Source organism: Ursus arctos, unplaced genomic scaffold (assembly GCF_023065955.2).
Source record: "Ursus arctos isolate Adak ecotype North America unplaced genomic scaffold, UrsArc2.0 scaffold_23, whole genome shotgun sequence".
Taxonomy (NCBI): domain Eukaryota; kingdom Metazoa; phylum Chordata; class Mammalia; order Carnivora; family Ursidae; genus Ursus; species Ursus arctos.
Window position 1 is genome coordinate 32,115,045 of NW_026622908.1, and position 16,784 is coordinate 32,131,828.

General features: G+C 60.8%; 1 protein-coding gene across 1 annotated transcript; it reads right to left on the reverse strand.

The window, feature by feature from the left end:
- Window positions 1-533: 533 nt before the first annotated feature.
- On the reverse strand, window positions 534-16,544 carry MYBPC3 (myosin binding protein C3). Its single transcript, XM_057317509.1, has 34 exons — window positions 16,454-16,544; window positions 15,137-15,403; window positions 14,553-14,666; window positions 14,381-14,473; window positions 14,144-14,292; window positions 13,289-13,406; window positions 12,747-12,795; window positions 12,542-12,571; window positions 12,327-12,380; window positions 11,630-11,641; window positions 11,242-11,405; window positions 10,860-10,992; window positions 10,611-10,613; window positions 10,358-10,482; window positions 10,150-10,255; window positions 9,873-10,039; window positions 9,351-9,516; window positions 8,539-8,645; window positions 8,417-8,446; window positions 7,175-7,314; window positions 6,830-6,910; window positions 5,998-6,157; window positions 5,587-5,691; window positions 5,310-5,498; window positions 4,067-4,201; window positions 3,737-3,904; window positions 2,947-3,035; window positions 2,618-2,813; window positions 2,368-2,507; window positions 1,999-2,158; window positions 1,749-1,885; window positions 1,275-1,461; window positions 997-1,034; window positions 534-845 (listed from the first exon to the last, which is right to left on the reverse strand). Exons 1-33 carry the CDS (start codon window positions 16,476-16,478, stop codon window positions 1,024-1,026), a joined length of 3,810 nt encoding a protein of 1,269 aa, XP_057173492.1. The 5' UTR covers window positions 16,479-16,544; the 3' UTR covers window positions 534-845; window positions 997-1,023.
- Between the last annotated feature and the right edge of the window lie 240 nt (window positions 16,545-16,784).

Consider the following 16,784-nt stretch of genomic DNA (forward strand, 5'->3'; position numbering starts at 1 on the left):
AGTAAAGTGATGACTGGATTTAGGCTCCCATGGGGGAAGGAAGAGCAGAGGAGGGCCCTGGTTCCCAATATCTTGTACTGGACAGGACCGCCCTCTCCTACTGGGAAACGGGTATGGAGGGGCCATGGGCTTGTTGCGCACTGGACCCCAAGGCAGCCTGGTGCATCTCCATTCCAGGCCTTATGGGCACAGACCCACGCTGAAGTTCGGCTCCGCCCCACATCCAGGCTGCTGTGGGCACAGGTTACCAGGACAAAGACCGTACAGGGGACACAGGACCAGGCGAGAGAGCCTGGGGTTTCTGCTCTGTTGCTGATACACTTCCCTCCATCAGTGGCCCTCGCTTTCCTCATTGGAAGAGCATACGCAGTGGGGGAAGACTGAGGGTTCTTCTAGTGTTTTATGAATTTAGGATTCCACTCTCAGCCTCCTTTAACCCACCTGGGAGACAGAATACCTGCCTCGGAAGGGCAAGTACATTTCTGTGTGCTTTTTGTGAAAACAAACCCACCGGACAAGAAGAGCCAGCTCTCTGTGACTGCACTCATCTTTTATTGCCCCTACACATTGAGAAGATGTGGCAGGCCAGGAAGGTCTGTCCCCAGCCACCATTTCCTGAGCCCACCAACTTCTTCTCCCAAAGACCTGAGAGCTTCCAGGGGGAGCTCGGACGGTTCTGTCTATGCAGAGCGCCAAGCCTGCTCATCTGAACGGCGCTGCCCTACTCATGCTTCCCCCAGCCCAGCCCCCGCATACACGCTTGCACACACCCATCCAACAGCGGGAAGGCGGCTCGTCCAGCGTCCTTCCAGGCTCCCGGGACCCGGGCCGGCATCCTGCGGCACCTGTAACACAGGTTCCCTTGTGAATGCGCTGGACCGAAACCCTGTGAAGAGTTACCTGCACCTCCGTTTCCTGATGGCTGCCCCCAAACCAAAGGCCAGGGCTCGGACTCTGACACGAGCCATGGGCGTCGGGATGGCTTGGAGTACGTACCTGGCCATCTCCGGGGAGCCAGCCAGGTCACTGAGGCACTGCAGGGGAGAAGGAGGCCATGCCACATGTGTGTTTCCCCTCCCAGTGCCTTGCATGTCCCCCCAGCCTCCTGGGAGGCCGAGGAGGCAGCTGTGGCAGCAGAGCCCAGAAGCCAGTACCCACATTCGACACGACAGGCTCATTGCTTTTTCAGCCAGAGCAGCTGCGTGGGCCAGGCCAGCAGAGTCCCGGCTGCTTCCCTGCCTTCTCCACCACCCCGGGTCCCATGGGCTCCTCACCTCGTACTTCCAGGCGGCACTCACACTGTGCCTCGCCTTGTAAGTTGGTGGCCCTACAGACATAGATGCCCCCATCAAAGGGGCAGGGCTTTCTAATCTCCAGGGTCAACACTCCCTGCTTGCTGAACATGCGGAAGCGGGCATCTGCCCTCAGATCCAGGCCGTTCTTGAACCAGGAAATCTTGGGCTGTAGATCAGGTAATGGGAGGAAGGGAGACCATCTCAGGTGGACAAGAGACCTCATGGGAACCTGTTTCTATTCTAGTGGCTCCCACTGGAGTCCACACGATGCCCAAGCAGGGAATGAACAGGGAGCCCATGGAGACGGCCAAGGCCCTCTTCAGGGAGAGGAGCCTGGCCCTGAGCCCCCGAGGGAAAGAACGCAGGGAGAGGCTGGGGAGAGGCCCGATGGAGGTTGGAGGCTCTGAACCCTGCCTCCTCAGTCTGCCTGGCCCAGGGCCCCAAGCTCTCTACCTTAGGGCTACCCCGGACAGCACAGCAGAGGGTAGCATTGTAGCCAGCGATGACTGAGCGGTTCACCAGGGGGCGGGTGAAGCTCGGGGCCTCAGAGAAGTCCAGGGCTTTATAGTTGGGTGGCTCATACGTGATGCCTGTTGGTGATAGGACTTTGTACCAAGAGTGCCACCCCACGCTAGGTCCCCTCCCTGCTCCCACCGCCTCCCTGCCCCATCTCCTCCTGGGGGTGAGAGTAAAGGTACAGCACCTGGTTTGGGGATAAAGACCGGCTCCTTGGTGGTGGCGGCTTTGTCACTGGGTCCCACCATGTTATGGCTGAAGACCCGGAAGTAGTAGCCATTGCCAATGATGAGCTCTGACACCACGCAGTGAGTGCGGCGGTAATGCTCCAAGACCGTGAACCACTCCTGGGGGTGTGGAGGAAAGGGAGGCTCTCTGGGGGCTGGGCCTACTATCTGCCCGGGGCAGCCCTGGTGTCTGCACCCCAACTGCGGAGGGAACTAGGTCAGAGAGGGAGGATGAGCCAGGCCCATTCTAAAGACAGGGGAGGGAGCTGGGGCCAGGTCTGCCTAGCCCTAGGGAGGGTGTATATGGGGGCCCAGAACGCCAGGCTCACCATGGTCTTCTTGTCGGCTTTCTGTACTGTGTAACCCCAGATCTCTGTGTTGCCATCATCTTGGGGTGCCTTCCACTCCAGAGCCACGTTGAAACCCCATGCTTCAATGACCCGAATATCCTGGGGAGGGCTTGGCTTGTCTGCAGGAGAGAGCCCCACTTGAACGTGCCTCCCCTGACAGCCTGACCTGGCCCGCCACCCTCTGCAGGGGCTCCAGGCATCCCAGAGGAGGGGCCCCCGTGCCACGCACCCACGATCTGCAGGACCAGCGTGGCCTTGTCCTCCATGTTCTCAATTCGCAGCATCACCTGGTAGGTGCCAGAGTGGGCACGGCGAGCAGCACGGATGAACAGGATGGTGTCCGTGGGGCTGTTGCGGATGCTCACCTCCTCGCCTGCCAGGGGCTGCCCTTCTTTGGTCCAGGTCACCTGAGGCCGGGGCTTGCCCTGTGGGGAGGGACAGCTCACCCCCGAGCCTGGTACGACTGGGTGGCATTTCAGGGTCTGGTCAGCCCCAAGACACATCTCCCCGCTAAGCACAGATGACACACTGGGGGACAGGGAGGGTGGCCAGCCCTACCTGGAAAGGAATGAGGAGGTTCACGGGCTCCCCAACCTTTCTCTGGATGGTCTGGCGTAGGTGCCTGGGCAACTGGAGCCGTGGCCGCTCTGTGGGTGCCAAGTGGGCAGCTCAGCAAGGGGAAGCTCCGCCCCAAGGAGCTCCAGAGCTCCTCCCCTCCAGAGGCGGGGCCAAAGGCTGGGGCTAAGGAAAATGCCCCTCCCTTAGCTCCCCCAGCCCCAGCCCCAGATGGTCTACAAAATCCCACCCCTGCCTCATCACACCGCTCTAAGAGACAGGGATCAGAGACGGTGAGCAACTAGTTCGAGGTCACACAGCTAGCAAGTCACAGGCCAGGATGCAAATGTAGGGTTTGGTCTCTACCCTATCCCCCAGGCTGTTTCCACCCCAGTCTGCTGCCTCCTTCCACTTTGAGAACTAATCTTTACATGATTGATCCTTTGCTGGGAATAGAAGAACGGGAAGTGGATCCCAGATGGGCCAATCTGATGCCGAGTCATGAGCACAGAGACAATACCTGTTGAACTGAGAGGCTCATAGAACAGAGCTGAAAGACAACGGTGTGATGACCTACATGTTCCCCTTCCCAGAACCCTGTCCCAGAAAACCACAGGGAGCCCAATATTTGCCCTGGCCACGGGGCATGAATAAAGGCTCCAACCCTCCTGTCCCTGCACAGTGTTAGTCCCTCTTTGCAGCACGGCCTCCCTGGATGTCCCCACTTCCACTGACCCCAAGGGCCCGGGTGTCAGGGGTAGGTCTGTCCTGTGACTGCACAAGGGCCACTCACGCAGTATCTCCTGCACCGTCACAGGCTCCTTGGTGGTGACGGGGGCTCCAGGCCCTGCCATGTTGTGGGCGCGCACACGGAAGAGCATCTGCGCCCCAGTGGGCAGGTCCTTCACCAGCATGGAGGTGCGCTCCATCAGCGCCGGCAGGGCAGCCACCCACTCCGAGCCTGGTCGGGGGACGCCCACGGGCAGCGTCAGCATCCACAGCCCGCCCCGCGGTCACCCTCCCGTGGCTGTCTGGGGCCCAGCAGGGTGACAGGTGCCTGGCCCGGAGGGTGGTTCAGAGGAGGGTGCCGGGTGAGGGCCCAGGGCCGGGCCGGGGCACTCACAGCCCTCCCGGCAGTACTCCACGCTATAGCCGTCCAGGCCTCCGGCTCCCACGCGCTCCGGCGGCCGCCACTTGAGGGAGACGGTGGTGTCGGTCACGTCCTCCACTGCCAGGTGGGTGGGCTCACTCGGGGGGCCTAGGCAGAGGGGGAGTCAGCGAGGGGTCCGAGTGGGCCTGCACCACCCGGCAAACCAAAGGCCATGACCCAGACCCTCAACCGGCCACGGGTCACACAGGGCCACTTTCCCTGTCATCTGGCTTCCAAGCCCTGTTGGAAATATTTCAGCTCCGTGAAAAGACGTGTCTCTAGATAGGTTTAAAAACAAACGAACCACAACAGCAATCACAGAAGAGAGCCCTAAATAGGAAAAGATGCCCGAAAGAACATGCTTACAAGGAGCCACTTCTGTCAGCCAACAGAAGAAATGCTATAAACGCAGCATTTAAGGAAAAACTAGCCTAAAACAGGGCATTTCCTGGTGCTGCATGGTTAGATGAGTTGACTAAGAGTTAAGCAAACTGGAAGTCAGTCCCTAAAGAGAGAGGCCTGGAGCCTTCTCCCCACGGGCACCCCCTCTCCTTGCTGCCATCTCCCCAAGCTGTGCCCAGTCCTGGGGCCAGAAGGGGGTGCCTCCCCTGCCACCGACAGCTGCCCCTCCCACTGTCACTTCCTGGTAGGGACAGCTTTCCTCACTGCCCCCTCAGCGTCCGTTCCACCCTCTCGGCCCCCCTGATACAGAGGAAGAAACAGAGGCTTCAGGGGAGGCCGTGACTCCGGATGGCCCTCTCCATCTCTAAGTCCAGTCCAGGGTCCTTCCCACGGCCCCAAGCCCCTTGGACCCCCAGACAGCCAGTGCCCTCACTCTGTCCCATATAGGACAAACCCTGGTTGAAGGGAGTGGGGGAGAGGGGACCATTAACATTATTGAGCACCTGCTGTATGCCATCCTAACAGCAGTTCCACAAAACAGATATTGTCATTATCCCCATTGTATAGATGTGGAAAGTGAGGCCTGAGAGGCACCAGCAGTCAGAGTGGTGTGAGTCTCGGCTCCACCCCTACCAGCTAGGTGACCTTGAGCAAGTCATTTAACTTCTGGGAACCCCACTTTCTTCATCTGTGAAATGAAGAGGATTATCCTCGACTGAAGTTTCAAGGGGACCATGATGTAAATGCCAGTGTGGTGGCCACCTGCAGAGCAGCCAGGGCCGGGGTGGGGCAGTGCCAGGCCAGGCAGCCTCACCAATCGGCATGAAGGGCTGGGAGGCAGGGCTGGGCCGGGACATGCCGATGGCGTTGACTGCGTAGACTCGCATCTCGTACACCACGCCCTCGATCATGCGCCGGGCCTCGTGGCTCAGCTCCCGCAGCAGGTCAAAGTTCAGCCTCATCCATCGGTAGCTCTTCTTCTTCTTGCGCTCCAAGATGTAGCCTGACGAAGGGAAGGCAGGAGCTCTGGTCTGGGGCCCAGTCACACCTGCACCCTGGCCCTCGGCTCTACGCCCGTGCCCTCCACTCACCCAGGACCGGCTGGCCACCATCGTAGGCAGGTGGCTCCCACTGCACCGTGCAGGAGTCCTCACCCACGTTACTGATCTTGGGGGCTGCAGGGGCATCTGGCACATCTGGGGGGGAGGGGGGACCCACATCAGCCCTGCGTGGGTCCTTCACCACCCCAACCAACAGCTAGAGCCCGCCTCCACCGCCCCACGGACATTTCTAGAATTCGGCTCTGATCATGTCACCAGCCTGTGACCAACGCTTTATGGTTCCCCGCTGCCCATATTCACCCCAGGCCCTAATCCCAATCCTCTCCACAGAGCTGAGAGCACGCCCTGTGACGTTTGTCCAATGACTGAACGAGTGAATGGATGGGCCCTCCCTGGTTACCCTCTGTCTTCCCCTCTTGGCCCTGGGCCAGCCAGCCTCACCGATGACCTTGACCGTGAGGTTGACCTGGTCCTCGCCCACGGGGTTCTTCACCGTGACAATGTAGACACCCTCATCTTCCTTCTCTGCCCCCTCGACAGTGAAGATGCTGCGGTCCTTGGTGGTCTCCACGCGGACCCGGCCCTCGGTCTCACACAGCAGCTGGGGGGAAAGGGGACCTTGGGGAGAAGGGCCCCAGTCGGACCCCACAGGCTTTGACAGCCTCTCCAATGGCCCGAGATAGGAAGAGAGCTCAGAGCAGCGTCCAGGGAGCCAACGCAGCCTGAGTGGAAACCACTCATGTGAGCCCTGGTCCAAAACCTCGATTTAGTGCCTGCTGGGGGCAAAGCACTGGGGCGAGGGTCTCGGGCTCTCGCTCTCGCTTTGTCTTGGAACCTCAGGCGATCCCCTATTCTCTCTGTGCCTCAGTTGTAGTATCTGCTGATGGGAATCACATGACCTTACAGAGCTGAGGATCCTGCAAGGCCTCAGGTGGACGGAGAAGCCGACTGCGCCTGGAGAAGCTGCCCTGAGTGGTGCCCAGGCAGCTGGTCTTACAGGGAAACCCACTCCCCGGTCGGGAAGGAGGACAAAGTGAAGGTCGGCTCGGGAAGACGGGAGCCAGAGAACATCCCAGTCAGGAGGGCCTCCCAGCAATGCGAAGGGGACTTGTGCCTGACTTTGAGGCATGAGGGTCCCACAGAGCGTGCGCAGGGCAGGAGCACAGCTGGCCAGACGTGGCGCCTTCACAGAGACCTCACTGAGGGGTGAGACCGTGTTGGCAGAAAATGACAGACGGCCAACGAGCTCGAGCCCACCATCAGCCTCACTCACCTTCCTGTCGAACACCCACTCGTCACTGTCACCTGCGTCCCCCGGGGCCTCAGGGGCTGGCCCTGCTGGGACCTTGTTTTTCTGGGAACAGAGCAGGAGGGAAGCAGGGGGGACGGGGGCTGACTCAGCCTGGGCGGAATCTCTGCCCAGAGGCCCCTCTGTCCCCCCTTTGCCCACCCCCACTCTGCTGCCCCCTTTGCCCACCTCCCAGCCAGCTGAGCGACTGCACTCCCAGCCAGTGACCAGCCGTAGGCCGTGCCCATTGGGGTGGGGAATAGGCGCCAACACCCGTTGGTCCCACGCACCCATTTGACAGATGGGCAAGTGGAGGGGGATCCACAGTACCTGTGTGATGGTCTTCTGCCAAATCACAGTGGGAGCAGGGTCCCCGGAGATAGGGACATCCAGGCGTAACTTGTTCCCAGCCACAACCACAATGGTGTCTGGCTTGCGGCCTGGGCAGTCCAGGTGGATCTTGGGAGGTTCTGGTGCGGGGGGAGGAGGGGAGATGGCATAGGTCAGAGAAAGGGGAAGGGGGAGAAACAGGAAGGAGCATGTGTCCCTGGTTGTGGTTTTTCAATCCCTCGGAGGTGCAATGTACACGCAATAAAATGCAGGATTTGAGCATACGGCTTGACAAGTTCTGACACTTGTGTAGTCTGAGCAACCAGCCCGCAGGCAAAATCGAACGATTCCATCCCCCCACCGGAAGTCCCCGGGGAGGCTGGTAACACCGGGTCGCCTCCTGTAGCATTTCTCACACTGTGTTTAGGGGGAACACCAATGTCCCGCCAGAAAAAAGAAAAAGAAGTTTCCATGGCCAAATCAAGTAGGAAACCCTGGATTAATCAAAGTTAAGCACATTTCTTTACCTTGGGACTTTCTAGAGCCTTTGACATGCTATCACGCCTTCTGAATCCGCAAGAGCTGGAGTAAGGGTTCAGGGTTTCCCAAACTTACTTTGCCGTGGAACCCTTTATAAATGGCATATCCTATTCAGTGAACTTAGTTTGGAAAGCACTGACCTAGAGCGGGCCTCAGCCGGGACTATTCTCCTGAAGTAAGGGTCCTAAAATGCCCAACAGATGTTTAATCTACAAGCAGGATGGGTACTTCTAAAAGCAGGAAAGATTTGGGGCGCCTGGGTTGCTCAGTCCACTAAGCATCCGACTCTTGATTTTGGCTCAGGTCATGATCTCATGGTTGTGAGATGGAGCCCCGAGTCGGGCTCTGCGCTGGCTGTGGAGCCTGCTTCAGACTCTCTCTCTCCTTCTCCCTCTGCCCCGCCCCACTCTAAAAAAATAATTAAAAAATAATAATAATAAAGCCAGAAAGATTTCATAATGAAGTCTTACATCTTCTCATCTTTCCTGCCCCCCCCATGGAGGAGGCCCTATCAGGATTCCCACCTTCGAGATGAGGAAACTGAGGTTTCTATAGGTTTTTATAATTGGCCCATGGTTGTGAGTGGTAGAGCTGGGGCTGGGTCTTGGGGTCCCCACTCCAGGTTCCTTGCTCTTCCCTCTGTCTGGAACTGGAGGGGGGCATGGGTGGAGGGGGGCGCAAGGAAGAGGTCCTGACACTCACCCTGCCTGGGCACAAAGTCAATCTTGACCTCTGCAAAAGAAGGAAGAGCAAGTGGCACGGGGCGGGGGGCAAAGGCAGAGCCCAGCAACAGGGCCCCCACCCCGGCCGGGGTGCCAGCTCACCCATGAAATGGAGCTTGGCCGACAGGTTGCAGGCAAAGCCTTCGGGCACAAAGCTGTAGTCAGCCTCGTCCGCAGGCGTGACGTCGTCAATGGTCAGTTTGTGGACCCTGCAGAGAAGTGGTGGCTCAGGGGCTCCCCTGGGCCACCCGCCCCCCAGCAGCCTCACCATAGTCAGGGTTCCAAGGGCCCTTGCCCCTGCCCTGGCTCAGTGGAGGTCTGGTATTTTAAATGCGTTCTTTCTCTGTTTTTGACTTTGCAGCCCCTCACGTGTTTTCAGAGGTAGACAATGAACGAGTGCCCCTTGGCTGGGCCATTGGAGACTGAGCAGGGGCTGGTCACTAATCTCTGTGACCTTGGGCCCAGCACGGGCCAGCCCAGATGCTCGAGGCATGAGTAAGAGAGTAGGAGAGAGTGAGGGTCCCTGGCCAGGGCTGGCCTCCAGGTGGCCTCCTGCCCTGCCCCGGTCATGAGCTGGGGGCAGGGGTCCAGGGGGCTCCCAGCCTGTCTGTCTCTCTCACTCCTTCCCCATCTCTGTCCTTTGCCTCTGCAGGACTGCCTTCTGTATGCTTCCGTCTCTCTGTCTCTGTCTCTATCTCTTTGTCTATCTTGGTCTCGTGTGTCTGCGTGTCTGTCTTTCTGTCCATCTCTGTCTCTCTCTATGTCTCTGTGTTTTTCCCTGTCTCTCTGTATGTCTCTATCTCAGTCTCTGCCTTTCTGCTTCTCCCTCTGTCTCTCTCTCTGTCTCTGTCGCAGTGTCCCCCTCCCCCATCTGCCTACACCCTCTGCGCGGGGGCCGAGCCCCGCACACTCACCGCCCAATGTGGGACACCTTTATGCGGCTGTCGGGCACCAGCTCCTTCCCGTTCTTCAGCCACATGCCCCGCACGTTCTCATCGGACACCTCACACTTGAACACCGCCTGGTCCTTTGCGCCCACCGTCAGGTCCGCGATGCTCTGGTACACCTCTAGCTTCTTCTCTGGGGGGCGGGGCAGCGCCAGTGAGCTGGGGAGGGTGTGTGCGGGTGTGGGCGCGAATCCCCGTGGCAATCTCGTGGGCGTGTGAAAACACACGTGTGCGTGCATGAGTGTTGTGCGTGTGTGCATATGAGAGTACAGTGCACACGAGGAATCTCGAGGTGGGGGGGCACCAACCAGGCCCATCTGACCCTCCCAGTGCCCTCGGAGGCGGCCGCCTCAGCAGCTCTGGTCTACGGATGAGCAAGGTGAGGCTCCGGGTGTCAGAGTGACTGGCCCAACGTCACATAGGCCTCCATCCTGGCTTGGCCTGGTCCCCATACACGGCTGGGGGCGGCGTGGGGCTGGGCGGCCTCACCCTGCACGATCAGCTCAGCCAGCGCCTGGCCCCCGCTGGTGCGCAGTGCGTAGTGCCCGGCGTCCTCCAGCGTCGCCTCGTTGATGATCAGATGGTGTCTCTGGCCGTCCTTCTTGAACCGGTATTTGAAGGTCTCCTCCCTGGTCAGCTCCACCCCGTCCTTCAGCCTGGCAGGCGGGCGGGCAGTAAGTGCCGTGGCCTCCTTTGTGGCCTCCTTCGGGGGTGCCTGCTGCACGCCCCCCTGCCCTGCCCATGCCCCCACGCCGCTGGCACTCACCATTTGACCTGGGCCCCCTCCTCGGACACTTCACATTCGAACTCCACCCGCTGTCCCACCATCACCTGCTGGTCTTCCAGGGGCCGAGTGATCAGCACGGGCGGCTCTGTCGAGGAGGGAGAACGTGACAGCCTGGTCCGCGGCAGCCCCGCTCCCCAGGCTCCCAGGCTCCCAGGCTCCCCGGTCCCCAGTCCTGGTCCAGGCCCACCTTTGACGAAGAGCTCCGTGCTGCACTTCTCGCCGCCCACCACGCACTGGTAGGCCGCATCGTCCGCCAGCGAGCACTGGCTGATGGTCAGCGTGCGCTTGGCACCCACGGACTCGAAGATGTACCTGCCCCGGGCCACGGAGAGTGGAGGGAGAGCCGTCACTCACCTCCTGGGCCCTGGGTGCCCCGTCCAAACCCCTGTTGGGACCCTAGACCCCCACCCCAAGCCCTCCCTCCAGGAGCTGAGCCTTACTTGCTGTGGAGCAGAAGGGGCCACGGGAGCATCCCGATGAGAGGAAGCGAGACGAAGGGAAAAAGCGAGAACAGAGGCAGAAATGGGAAGATGGGAAATCAGACCGGGAGACAGGGAAACAGGGAGAGACGGGGCGGGAAGCGGGCAGAGACAGAGAACAGGGCCGGTGAGAGGCAGGGAGGGCAGGCGGGACAGCCTCCAGGGCCCCCAAGCCCCCGCGCCAGCTCCCACCCCCCAACCCCACCGCACCTGCCGCTCATCTGGATCTCTTGTCCATTCTTGAGCCACTTGACCTCGGCGTCGGGGTCGGCCAGCTCCACGGTCAGCCGGATCTTGTGGCCCTTGCTCACCTGGTAGGCCGGCTCCAGCTTCTTCTGAAAGGCTGAGCACCACCGTCATTGCCCCCCACTGCTCCGCCACCCCTGCTCCCCCAGGAGGCTCACACCCGCCGTGGTGGTGGCCGTGGTGGCCGGGGGCTGTGCCAGAGAGCCGTGTCCTCCCACCGCCCCCTCTGCCCCCCCTTTCTCTCTCCGTGTCTCTGCTGTGTGTCTCGGGGCTAAGCTGGACTCCCCCACCCCCGTGTGTGCATACGAGCGTGCCCTCTCCTCTTGCCCGGCAGGGACCAGCTCACCTGTGCTCTTCTTCTCGTCCCGCTTCATGCCCTTGAGCCTCTTGAGCATGCCACGCAGGTCCGTGATGCCATGCTGGAAGGCGATGCGCTCGTACTCGGACGGGGACGCCTGCCGCAGGATCTCCCACACGTCCTCCTCGGCTGGCGCCTCCAGCCTCGAGTCCCTGCGTCCACAGTCCCACAGAGAGGCCTCGAGGGACACCCGGCGGCCCCCACCCTGCCCTCGCCTGGGGTGGGGCTTCCCGGGGCCCAGGACCAAGGAGCCAGAGCTGCCCCCGCCCCCGTGTCCCTTTCCTTCTGGGGGCGCAGCTCGAGCTGGCATTGGACTTAAGGTTCAGCATGGGGGAGTCCTGGTGGAAGGGGGGTGCGGGCTCCATCAGGCACTCACCTCCGGAAGCTGCTGTTTGGGGCAGGGCAGAAAAGCGGTGGAGCGTTAGAGGCGTGGGCCACCTGCCCACACGGAGCCGGGGCCACAGCCCCTGGGCCCTCGCCTCCTCCCTCCCCCCACACCCCCGCCACTCCGGTCACACTGCACCGCACACATTGCCTTGTTTGCTCCTCCTGAGCTCTGGCGGGTGGGTATCAGGAGACCCCGGAGCTCAGAGACGCCCTGGGCAGCGGGGAGCCACAGCCAGGTCCGTCTGATTCCCAGCCCTGTCTCTCACCAGAGATGGCAAGAGGGGCCCACCAGCGCCCTGCTGCCCCAAAGCACCCGCCCGCAAGCCTTATTCTCTGGGCCGCCGCAGCACCAGCCATGACGCAGGGTGCGGGAGAGAGAGGGAGAGCACACAGAGTCGTCGGAGGGCTGGGGGAGCAATTCCCCGCTCGTCCCCGCAGCCTACTGAGCTAAGCTATCAGACACTCAAGGGTCGGGGCCGTGGGTGACCCTGCGAGGATGTGAGTTCACAGGATATGTCTGCAGAGCCCTCTGCCTCTTCCCAACACCAGGACTAAACCGTCTGACAAGGAAACTAGCTCAGAGAGGTCAGGAACCGGCTCGGGGCTGCACAGTCGGAATACCGCAGTGCCGGGATTTGAAATGGGGCGTCACCATCTGCCCCAGGTGCTGCTACCCAGGGGCTCACCTCTTCTTCAGCAGTGAGCTGAAGTCCAGAGTTCCAGCGTCCTCATGGCTGTCACTGTGGAGAGGGACCCCCAGTAAGGCTGCAGTGGAGCCAGCTGGAATGGGCTTGGCGGGTGGGTGTGGGAGTGGGGAGAGGTACTGTAGAGGAGGGGACGCTGGCTGGAGGGGGCTCCCGGGGTCTGCGTACTGGGCAGGTAGGGGCTGGGAGAGGGGTACCTGATCCTCCGACCACTTCCAGCCAGGCTCCTGTGGGGGTTAGAACAAGTTCCTCACCTGCCCAGGGGAGCTTGCTCTCCCCCTTCCCTACCAGCTTCATCCCTGTTCCCGCATTTCCCCCCACATCACTCCCAGCCCTGATCCCAAGCGGTCTCAGACCCCAGCGATGGCCTCCCCCAGGCCCTAAGGAGAGAGAGCCACTCACGTGCGGCGGAATGCCGATCGGAGGTCCAAGTCTCCAGGACCAACGGCCTCTGGGCGCAGAGAGAGAGGTGAGACAAGGAAAGGGCTTCAGGGGAGCCATCCCAGAGGCCTGGCCCTGGGACGTCTGAGGAGCACACACCTGCCCATCCATGACCTGGAAGAGTGGGCGTCTATCCTGGCACCCCACACTCTGAGCATTTCTGGGGTTGATGGGGTAGTTGATGGTCCCCAGTCCCTTAGAGGTGCCTGATCTCCCACTCAGCTCTCAGCTCACCCTTCACCTGTCCACCTGTGCCAGGAGCCTGGGACACCACGATGACTGAGACCCCAGGTGAGAGCTGGACGTGGCCGTCGGATCCCACCCCAACCCTGGAAGCCTCCATGGGTTCCTTTCATGGCCCTGCATGAGCAGCACTGGGCATGGGGTCAGCAGCTCTCTGGGGAGGACCAGGTACCCTCCTTCATGTTGGGAAATGGGGGCAGACATGGGAGACAGGACCCATGGGGACCCTGAGCCCAGGACAGACGCCAGGCTCCCCTCACCGTGGACAGTGAGATTGAAGTTGCAGCTGTCAAATTTGTCCTTGGTGGACACCTCACAGCGGTAGCCGCCCGCAAAGGTAGCCTGGGCATCTGTAATGTGCAACTCAAACAGGTAGACCTGTGGAAGGTGGTGTCAGGGGAGACCAGAGGTCAGAAGGGGAGGCCCTTCACTCCTAAAGGATGCTGGAGGTGGCTAATGGCCACCACCCTTCTCAGCCCTCGGGATTTAGTTAACCCAGAGGGTTTTGTGTAGAAAAAGGAGCCCCTTTTCAAGACACATGACTGCCATCTGCTGGCAAAGGATGGTGATAAAATATAAATCTGTGATGCCTACAGGGCAAATGACATTCACTTAAAGATGAGGCACTTTGGTGCAGTGCACAACCCACACAACTGAACATGTTGGCTCTGCCCTACAGGAGGCCCACTTGCCTGGGCCAGGACTGTGGAAGAGTGGGAGGAGCAGCAGAAGCTGGGAGTCAAAGCACAGGTTCGAGGCCTGGCTCTGAGTGACCTCAGACCAGCAAAAATAACCTCTCAAGCTTTGGTATCCTCATCTGTATAATGACGGGCCGCTTGGGCTCTGAGACACATCTATCCAGGGGCTTTACATTCTCATTGGCTGATGCCCACACCCCCTCCCCACTTTATGACGCCCCCTTGAGATGATCATACCCTGCAAGCGCCCCAGTGCCCACGGGTCTGCCCGAGCACCCCTGGCCGCCCACCCTGCTTCCCAGCCTCCCCAGGTTTCTTCCTCCCACCTTCCGTGTGCCTCAGGCTCAGGACTCCCTGTGCCCCGGGGCCCCGCAGGGGCTCCGCCCGCCCTCCTTCCGCCCCGCGCCGCGGCCCCACCTTGCTTGTCCGGTCGTAGCTATTATGCAGCTGCAGGTGCTGGCCCACTTTGCTGCTCAAGTCCACCCACTTGCCTTTGAACCACTTGACCGTGGGCGGTTTCAGGAGGCTGGCCCCGGCCACACGCGCCGAGAAGGTGATGCTGCCACCTACAGAGAGGGGCGACAGGCTGGGCTTGGGACACGCATTACTGCCCCCTTCCCCACCCCACCCCCGGGCGCCGCAGCCCACACTCACCTGTGGTCACCTCGCCGTCCTGGGGCCTCGTCACGAAGAGGCCAATGGGGTCTTCCGGGGCACCCGAGCCATCAGGGGCTGCTGAGGTTGATCCTGTGAGCGGAGGCCTTTGAGACCTGCCCTGAGACACGCCATCCGCTGGCCCTGGCCCTCCCGGCACCGCCCCTCTCACCTTCGGGACCCAGGGAGCCTCCTTTCTCCTCAGTGGCTGAGGCCAGGGCTTCTCCGGGGGCCCCAGGAGCCTCAGCAGGGGCAGGAGCAGGGCTCGGCACAGGCTCTGCCTTCTCTGGAAGGGGCAGGGCCCGGGCTTATGGAGCAGCTTCTCACCAGAGAGCCCTCCTCTTGTCCCTGGTCCCCCTCAGTCTCTGTGGGCTGACTAAATCAGCAGCGAGCATCTCGCCTTCTCCTCCCCCTTGTAGCCGGTGTGCCCCCGTCCTGGTCCTGGCGGGTCTGCCCCGGCAGCTCCGAGCTCCACCCCTCCTCTCCTTCCCCAGGCTGGGCTGGGGCTCCCTCCACACCCCCAGCAACCAGGGCTTCCCTGCCAGCACACACAGCTGCCCGCCAAGTCCCCATCTGTGAGCGGGTGTCCAGAGGGAGGGCGGCCCTGTGCCTTAGTCATCCCTGAATTTCCCCTACTTCCACCATGGCTGGAATAGGCCAGGGAGGCACATGGGGACATTCCATCCTGGGCGATGGAGAGGCGGCAGGGCTGCCCCCAGAAGCTCAAACCTCAGGGAAGGTGGACCAGGGTCTTACCTGCTTCTGTGACCTTGAGGTCAAACTTGACCTTGGAGGAGCCGGCGATGACTGCGTAGGACCCCTGGTCGGCAGGGCCCACGTCCCGCACGGTCAGAGTATGTTTCGTGCCCTCAGCTGCCAGGCCATACTTGTCACTGGGGCTGATGTCGCTGCCCCCCCGCTGCCAGCGCACCTTGACTCCTGACCGCTCTGTCTCGGCCTCAAACACAGCAGGGCTGCCGGCGGCCACCTCCGCTGACCTCGGCTTCTTGCTGAAGGCTGAGACTGAGATAGGCCCATGGAGGCTGCAGGAGCCCCTGGCTTTCCCATGCACCCCACCCCTGCAGCCCCTCTTCCTAACTATGGTGAGAAGCACTTTAATGCATCACCTCATTTAATGCTCCGGTGGCTCTGTGAAGTAGATGCAATTATTATGCCCATTTCTCCAATGAAGACACTGAGGCTCAGATAGGTTAAGTGACTTATCTAAGATCACACAGCCAGGAGGCAGGATAGCCAGGGCTGTGCTCCTAACCTCCACACAAGAATTTTGTTAGGTGTGTCCCTGGACACCCCAACCTCCCTGCTGGGAGAAGCCCAGCCCCCTCTCCCCCCCCTCCATCATTCGGGGCCCTTAGCAAGGGGCAGGTACTCCGCCTACTAGAATGTAGCTAAATTTGTTCTCCAAGGGCCTTAGGCTGAGAATCAGCAACTGAGATAAAGCTGGCCTGGGAGGGGCTGAGGGCTGGAGGGCTGGATCCCTGCCCTGCACGACCTTGGTAAGAGCACAGGCCAGAGCCAGGTCCCTGGGCTGTGACTTTCTCTGCCCTTGGCCCAGGATCAGCGGCCTCTTGAACATCATCTCCCAGAACAGAGGGGCTGCATTGCCTCAACGTGGGAGTCGCGCCTGGTCTGGGGGCCACGAAGGGGGCAGGCTCAAAAAGCAGAGAATCTCACAGCTGGAGAGAACCAACCCAACGCCTCCTTGTACAGATAGGGAAACTGAGGCCCAGAGAGGGAAAGGGCCTGCTCAAGAGCATTTAGTGAGACGGACTCAAGTCTAGACTCAACTTGGGCTCCTGCCTGCGGCGGCTTTTTCCCAAAAGGCAAGCCTGGGCCTCATCTTGCTACAGAAGAGATGGGATGGGGACAGGGAGGGGATCCTCTGATTTGCCCTCACTCTATCAGAAACATGGAAGGGAGAAACTGAGAATCAGAAAAGACCTGGAAGACAGCCCCCACTCTCAGGAACTCACTCTGAGGCCTGTCCCCCAACTGTAGCTGCCGCAGCCCTCCTTGCCCCACACCCAGCCCCAATCCCAGGCCGGGAGCTACCTGGTTTCTTCCCCGGCTCAGGCATCTTGAGAGAGGTCACACCAGGAACTGAGCAGACACAGGCCACCCAAGGAGGATCTGAGCAGGACCCGTCCCCCCACCGCTATATAAGGGGCCCTCCCCCTGCCCAGGATTTCTTATCTGCCTCCTGCCCAGCCACCTGCTAAATATAGACAAATTCCAGAGAGCGAGGCTCTCCGGGGAGATGGCAGGGCCACGTTGTTCCCGGCTAGCTCCTGTGCCTTCCCCCGCCAGTCCAGGTGATGGCTTCTGTCCGTAGAAAGTGCTAGATAACAATTCCCCTGCTACTGGAGCTCGCAGGGCCCTGGGC

What these genes read in the sequence shown, in the direction of transcription:
- MYBPC3 (XM_057317509.1), bottom strand. Translation starts at nt 16,478, where the DNA reads ATGCCTGAGCCGGGGAAGAAACCAG. An exon ending in GCTGGTCCTGCAGATCGTGG is followed by an intron (nt 2,508 to 2,617) that starts GTGCGTGGCACG and finishes TCTCTCCTGCAG; the next exon opens with ACAAGCCAAGCCCTCCCCAG. An exon ending in GGTCTTTATCCCCAAACCAG is followed by an intron (nt 1,886 to 1,998) that starts GTGCTGTACCTT and finishes TATCACCAACAG; the next exon opens with GCATCACGTATGAGCCACCC.